The sequence below is a fragment of the Pristiophorus japonicus genome, chromosome 4 (genome assembly GCF_044704955.1).
Source record: "Pristiophorus japonicus isolate sPriJap1 chromosome 4, sPriJap1.hap1, whole genome shotgun sequence".
Taxonomy (NCBI): domain Eukaryota; kingdom Metazoa; phylum Chordata; class Chondrichthyes; family Pristiophoridae; genus Pristiophorus; species Pristiophorus japonicus.
This window is the reverse complement of record NC_091980.1, coordinates 82,017,048-82,029,003: the sequence shown is the minus strand read 5'-3', so window position 1 is coordinate 82,029,003 and position 11,956 is coordinate 82,017,048. Positions and strand designations below refer to the sequence as shown.

General features: G+C 45.2%; 1 protein-coding gene across 1 annotated transcript; it reads right to left on the bottom strand.

Moving 5' to 3' along the window:
* Positions 1-2,726: 2,726 nt before the first annotated feature.
* LOC139262463 (uncharacterized) lies at positions 2,727-11,004 on the bottom strand. Its single transcript, XM_070877649.1, has 3 exons — positions 10,876-11,004; positions 6,649-6,863; positions 2,727-5,288 (listed from the first exon to the last, which is right to left on the bottom strand). Exons 1-3 carry the CDS (start codon positions 11,002-11,004, stop codon positions 5,003-5,005), a joined length of 630 nt encoding a protein of 209 aa, XP_070733750.1. The 3' UTR covers positions 2,727-5,002.
* Positions 11,005-11,956: the final 952 nt, after the last annotated feature.

Below are 11,956 nucleotides of genomic sequence, written 5' to 3'. Positions count from 1 at the left end.
CTTGTGATTTTGTGCAGTATTTGCCTGTGCTCTAAGACCCCAAAGGAGGCTTTCAGTCTGTTGGATTTCAATTTCGCTTTATCATCTTGGTTAAAGCTCCTGTTTCCTCCAGCGATAAGGAACGATTAGTGTTTTTTTTAATTGTCCAAAAGGGACATTTCTCACCTCATTGATATCACCTTCCAAATATTAAACATTAATGCCTCACATTATTACAGGGGAGAACAGAAATCCAGCAGTGCTCACTAATGTATGCTGCAGGAACGCTAATTTCCCAGACTGTTCCTTTCAGATTTTTGACCGGGTTTATGACCAACAGAAAACAAACCAAATCCAAACATTATGTGGGAGCTGAATGTGGTGTGGCCAGATTGCTGAGTGGGTGTTCTCGCGAACACATGCTTGGTAATGGTAGCGCCTAGGAGCTGCGCGTGAACCACGCGCTGGAACGGAGAGCATAAGAGGTGGCAGAGCGAGCAGGGCCCCGAGCCCACACACCACCAAGATCTGGGATTTAAATATCGGGGCCTGGGCTGGCCTGGGTTATCCGCCCTCGACTGATTCTCCTGAAGCTGCCACCTTTAGCTGGGGAACCAGCTGCTCTCCGGTTTCCCCCAACCAGAGCCTGAGTCTGGTCACCACACCGAGGGGTCAAGTTTCGGCCTGAGTTGCTCCTATTTTTCTGGAGCAACTAGTTTAGAATGGAATATCTTAGAAATTGCAATTCTCGGCCTTTAGTTTGCTCCAGTTCTAGTGAGTTAGAACAGTTTCATTTTAGAACAGATTTTTTTTCCAAAAGGGGCATGTCCGGTAACTTACTCCTGTTTTGCAAGTTTAGGCAGCAAAAACTTACTCCAAACTAACTTAGAATGGCATAAGTGTAGATTTTTGTACGCTCAGAAAAACCTTGCCTATACTTGGAAATCAGGCGTAAGGAACGAAAGATGCGGGGGGAGGAGGGTGGAGGAGGGGGGGAGGAGGGGGTTTACAAACATTAAACACTTCACTTTTACAAATAAAGAGCCATCATCAATAATAAATGATAAATAAATCAATAAATAAACCAATAAATCAATCAAAATAAATTAAAAAATAAAAAATGTAAAAAAAATTAAAAATCACTCAATAAATAAAAAATTATTTCTACTCAACTACTGCAGCACCAGGGAGGAGAGGAGGGTGGGGGGGAGAGAAGATGATAGGGGAGGGGGAAGAGAAGAAGATGGTGGGGGGGAGAGAAGAGGACGACAAGGAAGCCAGGCCCCGCCCAGGACTTCAGGCGGGGCCCGCATGCAGCCAATGCTGGGCTGCCGACTCTTCGGGCAGGGCCCGACCCAGCGAGATGCGGACGACGGGCCCCTCCGACGACAACGACGACGCCGGCTGCCAGAAGTTCTTCGGGCGGGGCCCACCCCCAGCGAGAGGCCGGGCGAGCGGGCCCCGCCACCGAGGTAAGATGCGCAGGCCATTCGGCCGGGGATAGGGGCGACGGCCCTTCGGCCTGGGATAGGGTGGTTGCCCCCAGAGACAGGATGCCGGCAGCTACTGCGCACACGCACAGCTGCCAGCACTGTTTTCAGCACAGGGCTGTAGCTCCGCCCCCAGCAGCTCCTGCTGCGCAGGGCCGAGGTGGAATTGGGCCTACAGCTATCTGAGAATCGCGGGGTAAGTATTCGGCGCAATTTTTGTTCTGTAAATTAGGCGGGCCTCTCCGATGTGCGCCATTCTAGCAGGCGGCCAAAACTTGAACCCCCAGACTCATACCTAGAGACCCCACAGATCGATACCGATGGGCCCTCCGGTTCGCAAGTGCAGCCACAACAAGGGTGCACATTCGCGTTTCTAGTGGGGTGGGACGGTGTTTAAGGCCCCTCCCCATACAGGCACATGTGCAGAAGGACCCAGAGGACCATGCAAATAATCACAATGCAATATCTCCTTATGTGGCTCAGTGTCAAATATTGTTCGATAATGCTCTGGTGAAGTGCCTTGGGACATTTTACTACATTAAAGGAACTATATAAATATAAGTTATTGTTGTTGTTGAAGTTTGCATGTGACGGTGCTTGGGAGCATCATTACCGCTAATTCACACACCATCCCAACTTGGCCATATATCGCTGTTCCTTCATTGTCACTGGGTCAAAATCCTAGAACTCCCTACCTAATAGCACTGTGGGAGTACCTTTGCCACAAGGGCTGCAGCGGTTCAAGAAGAAGGCCACCTTCTCAAGAGCAACTGGGGATGGACAATAAATGCTGGCCTTGCATGTGATGCCCAGATCCCGAGAATCAATTGGAAAACAAAGTTCAAGTAGATTGTTAGGGCAGACATAGAAAACTTTACACTTCTGCCACCATGCTAGAACTGATTTGGGTTGCCTGTTGTCTACTGCAGTTATCCTTTTCAAGAGCAAGAGTGATCGACAAAATTACTAACAAAACTAAATGGACAAATGGTACTCCTCCTATTTCAGTAGCTGCAAATTATTCTGACAAATTCTTTTGAAAAGTTACATAATCCATCCACAAGCAAATGAAGGGAACATGATAAACTCTGCCTTTGTTAGAAGACACTTATAATGCAATTCTTGTTGAGTTTAAAAAGCTGATTTTTTGTAAAGTTTATTCACTGAATATATTCATCAAAAGCTTTTGTGTTTCTATAGCAGTAGTTTTCTATACACCCACACAATCCATTTAGATTGAGATTTAAATTATGCCAATTAATGCTTTTCCTGAGGAATATGTTGACCCCTGTATAGATATATAATATAACGTGCTAATGGCATAATATATTCAGCCTGATCCTGTTTAAAAGTTTTTTTTACAAATTTGTCATAATCCATTTGCTTCAAGGTGGTATGAAATCATTTAGAAAAATCATAGATTGCACTCTCCGTCTCAGTCAGTCACATCGCAGCCTCTCCTACTAATTTAATGTTTTCCGCCTTGATTATTCCCATTTACTTTAGTCACTGATCCCACTCTCTTGATTTATGTCCAGGATTCCTGTATCATTCAGGGATTTCAGACTACCATTAAAAAAAGAATAGGTCGCATGAATAAATTTGTAGCTTTATTTTTTTCCAAACAAGATTAAGATGATGTAGTACACAGATAATATCTCGGGAAATGTATTAATTGGAATACTTGAAATGCAAATCCAAATAGATTATGTGTGAGTGCAGCAGTCTGATTGTTATGGTTGGGCCTTTTTCTGTTACATTGGTTACACCAGCTACCTAAACCATTATGATGAGGCATTGTAAATCTTAGACTGAATTGACCCGAGCTAAAAATAACCGTATTTAGTGAAGATGCCGCACTAGAATTTATAAAAGGCCCTTCTATGTCTTGTATCAATCTGGAAGACAATGAATCTCAAATGCTAAATTCCCCTCACACAGGATAAACTTACTGATCAAATCTACTTACAATTAGTTAATTTACAGTATAAAGGTTATCAGGCATGTAAAACAAAGCTAGATTAAAGATTTAGAGACAGTCCACCAGGAGTTAATCTATCCTTTTCTGTTGAGCAAAACTTCTTCCAGTTTTTCTTCCAATTTCTGGAAATGGAACGGTTCATTGGGATGAAATAGATGGGCCATCTCTTACCCTTGCTAAACAGATTACAATTGTCAGGTGGTTCTCTCAGGTTGAAGTACTACTGATGGAATAGGTGAGGTCCACACATTCACATAGTTCTACGCACTCAAGCATGGATCAGCCATTTTGCCAGAACTGCTGAATACTGAATGTTTCTCATGTTTTCTACATTTAGTTCCCTTGAAGATAGTACAGCAAGTTATCAAAAGGACAATAGTGCAGGCTCTTGTATTATTTCTCAGATTAAACTATCATTCTTCTTGGATTAATAGCTATAGGTGTCTCAATTGAAATTATGTTGCAAATGTAATGGCAGCGAACTTGGAGCATCTGATGAATGTCTGACATTTTGCTGTTTTTCATTAGCATTTTAAGTATAGCAAATGTCATCACAAAGAAACTACCTGAACTACTTCCCAATCCAGTCATATCACTATAGTCACACAATTGGGGCTAAAAGTCCTTGACCTTCTGGACAGCTGCTGCCGCAACTCTGGTTGGAATTACCTGGCTACACCAGGGTCAGCCTAACTTTGGGGATTCTGTGGACTTTGGAAAGAGGGAGCCTCTGCCCACCACTTACACAGCCAGCAGCTTAAGAAGGGGTGAGAGTGGGAGTGGAGGCTCCCAATGCTGGGCGTTCCTCGGTCCCTGGCCACATCACTGGCAGTATATTTGCTGGAACCAGTGTCGTCTTCTTCTTAGGCAATCCCTTGGAGTCAAGGATGATTTGCTTCCACACTAACATTGAGTTCTCAGGTGACTGATGAGTCCGATGCAGGACCCATAGTCTCTGTCACAGGTGGGGCAGATGGTGGTTGAAGGGACGGGTGGGTGGGTGCTTGGCTTGTCGTGTGCTCCTTCCGCTGTTTGCGCTTGGTCTCCACTTGCTCCCGAAGAAGAGACTCGATGTGTTTGGCGCCTACCCGGATATTTCTCCTCCACTGTGAGCGGTCTTGGACCAGGAATTCCCAGGTGTCGGTGGGGACGTTGCACTGTTGCAAGGAGTCTTTGAGAGTCTCCTTGAAGTATTTCCTCTACCCACCTGAAGCTCGCTTGCCATGTTGGAGCTCCGAGTAGAACGCTTGTTTTGGGAGTCTTGTATCGGGCATGCAGACGATATGGCCCGTCCATCGGAGCAGATTGAGCGTGGTCAATGCTTCGATGCTGGGGATGTTGGCCTGAACGAGAACACCGACATTGGTGCGCCTATCCTGCCAGTGGATTTGCAGGATTTTGCGGAGGCAGCATTGGTGGTACTTCTCCAGTGCTTTGAGGTGCCTGCTGTACATAGTCCATGTCTCTGAAGCATATAGGAGGGCGGGTATCACTACTGCTCTGTAGACCACTGAAGGCGGTGTTGGACTTCGTCATCAATGTCTGCTCTTGTTCACAGTAGGCTCCCGAGGTATGGAAAATGGTTCACGTTGTTCAATGTCTTGTCGTGGATTTTGGTAATCGGGGGGCAGAACTGTGTGGCAGGGGCAGGTTGGTAGAGGACCTTTGTCTTACAGATGTTTAGTGTAAGGCCCATGCTCTCGTACACTTCGGTGAAGGTGTTGACGATGGTTTGGAGTTCGGCCTCCAAGTGTGCGCAGACGCAAGCATCGTCTGCATACTGTAATTCAATGACAGAGGACCAGGTGTTCAAGGTTGCCAAGCAGCATAAGCAGAACCTACCAGGGAGTTCAGACAGGGATTGTAATCAAAAGCACTGTAGAAAAAGTGTAATTTAAAATTAAAATTAAAACACACTCCCCTGCTTACAAAGTGGGCAGTATGGACACGCTTCACTTTTAGGGCAAATGGGGAGTCAACATTCCCCAGTCCACCGAATAGGCACAGTCCACTGCATTGTACAGACTCTGGGGGCAGGCGAATGTTCAAGATACACTCCCAGTGGTGCAGACATCCACCAATGCCATGTAAAATAGACCTACCCATTCTTAAGCGTGCCCTGATTCTGGGAGGTTCTCTCTGGTGTCAGCAGAAGAAGTTCCTAATGGGCATATTGGGAATGGTAGCATAGTGGTTATGTTACTGGACCAGTAATCTAGAAGCCTGGACTAATGTTCTGGAGATAAGAGTTCAAATCCCAGCTAGTGAATTTAATTAAATAAATCTTGAAAAGAAAAGCTATTACCAGTAATGGTGACCATCATGAAACTACCAGATTGTCATAAAAACCCATCTGGTTCACTAATGTCCTTTCAGGAAGGAAATCTGCTGGCCTTCCCTGGTCTGGCCTATATGTGACTCCAGACTCACAGCAAATTGGTTAATTCTTAACTGCCCTCTGAATTGGCCGAGCAAGCCACACAGTCATACCAAACTGCTACAAAGAAGGATCAGCACACGGACTGCAACGACTCCCCACTTTGTCAAGCACACTTAGGGATGTGCAATAAATGCTGGCCTTGCCAGCGACACCCACATCCCATGAACTAATAAATAAATAAAATTTACACTGGGATGGGCCCTCCCTCAGTAGCTCTTTGGCCCCATTGTCTGTGAGTAGCCATTTTAATTTTCAACAACATCGATGGAATCCAGACACACAAAGCTATGGGTAAACATTTGCGACTTTTCTGTTTTCGGGGAGATAATGGCGGCGGGGTGGGACCGTTAGCAGCCGGGAATAGTTTGCTCTTTAGTATGTAAGTTTGGGCATAGAACATAAGAAATAGGAGCAGGAGTAGGCCATTTGGCCCCTCGAGCCTGCTCCGCATAAAGCAAACTACGACAGCGGTTTGATTCGAACACATTGGAGCCTAAACCCAGCCCCTTAGACTGCTGGGCCACGCTGCCACATGCATCTGGGCCCTGGATCAGGGGGGCGCAGTGCTAAGGGAGGCATTGTATACCTCTCGTGGCACAAGCATGGGAAACTCCCAGGCTAAATAGCCGGGCTATGAGCGCTCCGAGAGAGGCCTGGTGGAGGTGGGGGGGACACCTAAAAATACTACAAAAACTTTCCTAACACATTGCCCACGCCACCGCAACACAAAACATTAAACAAAAAACACTCGTACTTACTTTTGTAGTACTTTATCTTCCTCTCCACCGCCGGCATGGCTGGACCGCTCTGATTTCCCAGGCACACGTCCGAACAGACAAGACTTAAAACTCGCGCTGGTGTCGCAACCAGAGGCGTTGCACACATGATGCAGTTCCTCCCAGCAGTGCTGCTCAGCACTGCCGCAAAACCTGACAGGCGGATCGTGGCCGGCTGCTGGAGACCTCACCAACGCCTTTCACGCCGTTCGGGATGAAACCCAGAGCGCAGAGGACCAGAAAATCCAGCCCTTGATGTTATTTTTTTAAAAATCAGAATTAAATTTATTACATGCACTTCAGTTGGATTATCTCTTCTCTCTCCTTTTCCAACTATTAACAAACATGGAGTATAAGATTCAGGAAAATTCTTCATCTCTTTATCCTGAGAGATTGCTAGTACCTTGAGAGAGGGAAGCCTGTTGCTCATACTTAGGGTGTAATTATGCTGCCACTTTCACATTGTTGCAAATCAATTTTGGGTGCACATTGACACAAAAATGGCAGAATAATTCTGGGGTAAAATCTCCTAAAAATGTTTCATAACATCTTCTTGATATCACAGAGCAGATACTGCAAAAATAAATTAGCTGCTGAGAGAACAGAATTCTGCACACTTATCCCAGCATCTGTGCACCAGGTTCCCGCTCCCCTAAGCCTCATGGTGCCTTCCCTCATTCTCCTGTGTAAAGGGGCCAATCCCCAATTTAAAAAAAATTGTCCAGCCTTTCGGGGTCCTGACCGTTTGCCTGGTCTCACATGGTGTACCAGCTTGCAGTCCTGACTGAGCCCAGGAAGTAGAGACTCCCAGTGTAGGAAGTCTCCACTCCCAATGTTATTGGCCTTGTACAAGGCTGCCCAAAAGATCCTGGGAACAGTGGAGACGCAGATCAACCAGGTACCTGACATTTTCCAATGTGCTCCATAGGAGTTAGCTGGGAGCACTGCAGGAACCCTAAGGAATTTTGATGCCATTAAGTTTCAGTTTCCAAATTTATTCATTTGCCTCAATGCTCTGCAGCCTATGCACTTCCTGAATATTGACTGACCATTTTCACAGTGATGGATTTTTTTTTAATAGGATCATAGATTCTTACAGCACAGAAGGAGACCATTTGATCCATCGTGCTTGTGCCGGCTCTTTGAAAGAGCTAACTAATTAGTCCCGCTCCCCTGCAATTTCTCCATAGCCCAGCAATTCTTTCCCTTTTCAAATATTTATCCAATTTCCTTTTGAAAGTTACTATTGAATCTACATCCATCAACCTTTCAGGCAGCTCATTCAAGATCATAACATACTTATCTCCCTCTAGTTATTTTGCCAATTATCTTAAACCTGCATCCTGTGGTTATCGATCCACCTGCCAGTGGAAACCATTTCCCCTTCTAATTTGGATTGTCCTCTCTTGTTGGCAAACTTAGTTTCCAACAACTGTTTATAGTCCTTTGTATTTTGATAAAAATATGAAAGCTTCCATTTTGAAGAAGCTTTGTTTAGTCCTGGCTGCTATTTTCCATTCTTTACCACAGCTTATCATTCTTTGGCAAATCATGTTTTTTGGAGTGCCGAATGATGGCATTCCCCATTGACATCTGGTGTAAGTGTGCACAGATGCAATCAGAAAGATGTTCAAAGTAACTGAATTTCCAACACTTTGCAAATAGTTCCCAAAGTGTCATATTAGGATTTAAAAAAATAGTTTTAAAAATAATTAATTTCCAACAAAAAAATTACATTTGTGTCACAGAAATCTAACTGCAGGAATGTTATTGCCTGAATTATTTGGAATGACTTTCCTATTATTGACGCTCTCAAAATACATGAAGTTATGAATAATTATTTTTTTTTAATTGCTAAATGTAAAATGGAACAATTTCATTATTTTCCAATGAACTGTTTTAGAAACCGCAAATGAAATAGGATTTGGGAATTTTAATCTCAATCTGTTTTTGCAATGTATTAAAAATATAAATCCCAGAACAAACTTATATGACATGCATTTTTAGTGGTTATTGTGGTATTATGCCCATTTTCTCTGAAGAAAAATAAACTATTTGCATAAATGAATTGTGCATCATGAAAATTGTACAATCAATCTCATATTCTGGCTCACTCATTGCGAATGGCTACTGTAAGATTCGACAAAAACATCGACAGCAAAAACTTAGGGCTAGATTTTACACTTTTGTGCAGATCGCCCAAAAATGGGTGTTATTTCCGGCACGGGCGGTAAAAATGGGTTTTCAGATTGCCAGCTTCTCACCCATTTTCAAAGCCCCGAGTCTCCATTTTTGAAATTGGGCATTACCATGAGCAATATGAAATGGGTGGTAGCGTTAAATCTCTCTGATCTTCTGCTGTAAAGTGTCGCCGCCTTTAGCAACAGCATGGCAATGCTCGATTCCCACGATTCAGGAGGTCAAGGGTCATCATGACATGTGCAGAAGAGGAGACAGCGAGAGAGGGAGCTGAGAAGGACTGAAAGCGTGTATGGCTGTGGTGTGTGCTTGTTTGGCTGTTGTGGGAAGCACGAGGGTGATTCACCAGCAGCAAAAACCTACTAAGCACCAAGAACATAGTTGGCACAGAGCTTTTGTCCAACAAATAATATATAACATGGAAGGGATGGAGGAGGTCCTGGAGCTGGTAGCCATGAACACTGTTGGCAGAGGGCTCCCAGTGTTCCCAGAGCATGGCACTGCACCCTAAGGTGCCGCACCCCTATTGCCAATGACATATCAGAGCCAGGACCAACATCTTGCTTCTGGCTCAGAGCACGTTCCCACCTCGGGACTGTCCTCTCCCGTATCCATCCAAGCAGCGGTTCGGCGGTCATCCCGCCGCCCCCCCCCCACCCTCAATGAAGCATCACCTGAGGAGCTCCTCGGCCAGTTGGCTTGGAGTCAGGAGGGGAAGGGGAAGGGGTAGAGGTGGGGAAGAGAAATGGAGAAATGGGGGGGGAGAGGGGGAAGGATTGGTTTTTACAAAAGGACTTATGATTTCAGACAAATGTTTGGTTTAAGTGTTTTCTATTTAACAAAACCTTGTTGCACATTGGCTCAGATAGCTGCACTGTTACATGCTGGTGATTCCTTAACATCAAAGGGTATAATTACATTTAACTTCAATCAACTGAAACTTTAACTGTCACCAAGATGATATCCACCATTGATGTATGACCTGCACACCCAGCAGTGTGTCAGCTTTGTAAATACCACCAATGTTCTTTCAGGCAAAGCACTCATTGATGAGCTCCTGATGTAAGAGTCTTGCAAATATCATGCCACCATGGCCCTTTCATGTGGTCTATAGGGGGGGCTGGGGCATGGCTTCAGCGTCAGCCTAATTCTCTGGCCCGATGTCAGCATCCACCTCCTTGTCCTCCTCTTCCTCTCTCTGATGAGGTAGACCATCAGACTCTTCAGGCAATTCTTGTCCTCTCCTGATAGCCAAGTTGTGCAGCATGGGGCACACCACCATGAATTGAGCTACTTGCTCAGGGTGGTATTGGAGCTCGCTTCCTGAGTGGTCTTGGCATCTAAAGCACTGCTTAAGCACTCCAATGGTTTTCTCTGTGATATTGCGAGTGGCTCTGTGGCTCTCATGGTATCGCCTCTCGGCTTCGGTGTGGGTGTCACGCAGAGGGATCATCAGCCAGGTGGAGAGGACATATTCTTTGTCACCAAGCATCTAGCATTGATCTTGTGGCTGATTGTTAAACAAGTCAGATACAATGCTCTCATGCAGGATGTGAGCATCATGGATGCTACCCAGAAATTTAGCATTCACTGCCATAATAATTTGCTGGTGATTGACAACGAGTTGCACATTCTGGGAGTGAAATCTCTTGCGGTTCCTGAAAACCTCTGCATCCTGAAAAGGTGCCTGCATCACGATGTGCGTAAAGTCTATTGCTCCCTGCACCTTGGGGAAGTTTGCAATTCTGGAGAATCCTAAAGCCCTCTCAGTCTGAGCCTCCCTGGTCATGGGGAAGCTGATAAAGTCCATCCTTCGTGCTTACAGGGCTTCAGTGATCTGTCCAATGCAGCAATGTGTGGCATGCTTAGACAGACCGCAAGTGTCACCAGCTAAGGCCAGAAAAGAACCCGACGCATAGCACGACAGTGCCGCGGTGACTTTGACTTCGAAGACAGTGCAGTACTGATGGTGCTGGCAGGCTGCAGATCTTCCCTTATGAGCTGGCATACCTCAGTTATAATCTTTTTATGGAAGCGCAGACTCCAAAGGCTGGTGGTGTCAGGAAAGTTGAGGTAAGACTGCTTCTCCCTGTACTTGCGGGGGATGCAACGTCTGTTCCTCCCATCAGTCTGACACATCTTACATTGGGCACATGATGCTGTGGAGTGTACCTTCTGCCATCTCGAGTCTGCAGCATTTAATTGGTCATCAAGAGAGAGTGAGAAAGGACTAGCCCTATTGCACTAGCTATCTGGTTTCCACCGATTGGTCACAAAGAATGAATGTCACGATGAAGGCACCTATTAAATTCCAATCGTTCACAGTATGATAAAGATGTTGAGATGTTCACATCACCTCCAAATACCTCCAGAGTACATCCGAACTCCCGCAAGGTTGAAACAGAGCAGTCTTTTAAAGGATGAGACATGAGATTTAGAACATGGCGTCCATAACGCTGTGAGTAGTTCCGATTCGTTCCACTTTTTCCGGGCGTTTTTTTGTGCGAGCGATATTGTGGGTGAGATGTGTGCGAGGTGGTGAAAATGATGCTGGGTGATCTCCTGGGTGTTCTTTTCGGCAAATGTGATCTTTACGACAAAATAAAGTTGGTGGTCTGTATTACTGAATGTCGGCGTTAATTCCACGCGGAAACTAACGCTGGACGATATTATGGGCACTGATTTCACCCATTCTGATGAAAAGTGGGTGGGCGGTATTATTTTTTTTCCAGCGTTCCGCACTTGGGGAAAGTAACGCTCACCGATAAGTGTCCGAAAAATGTCTGCCAGTTTCCATTTTGTGACTAAATGGCCGATATATGCACATTATACATCATTTCAGCGGTAAAATAGACGTTAAGTGGGTGTTAAGCATGCAAAAAAAGTGGAAAATCTAGCCCTTAAATTTTTTGGACATTGCTTGGCCACATTTTCTGTTACTGTAGCGAGCAGACAGCACTGACGTGGGGCAGGTCTAAACATGCCCCACAGGAATACACATCAGGTGGACAAGGAATCAATGGCAGGAATGGTTGATGGATAAGCCTTTTTTCTTGCAATCAGTAAGACATTAAGTAAAGTGGCCGGAGTT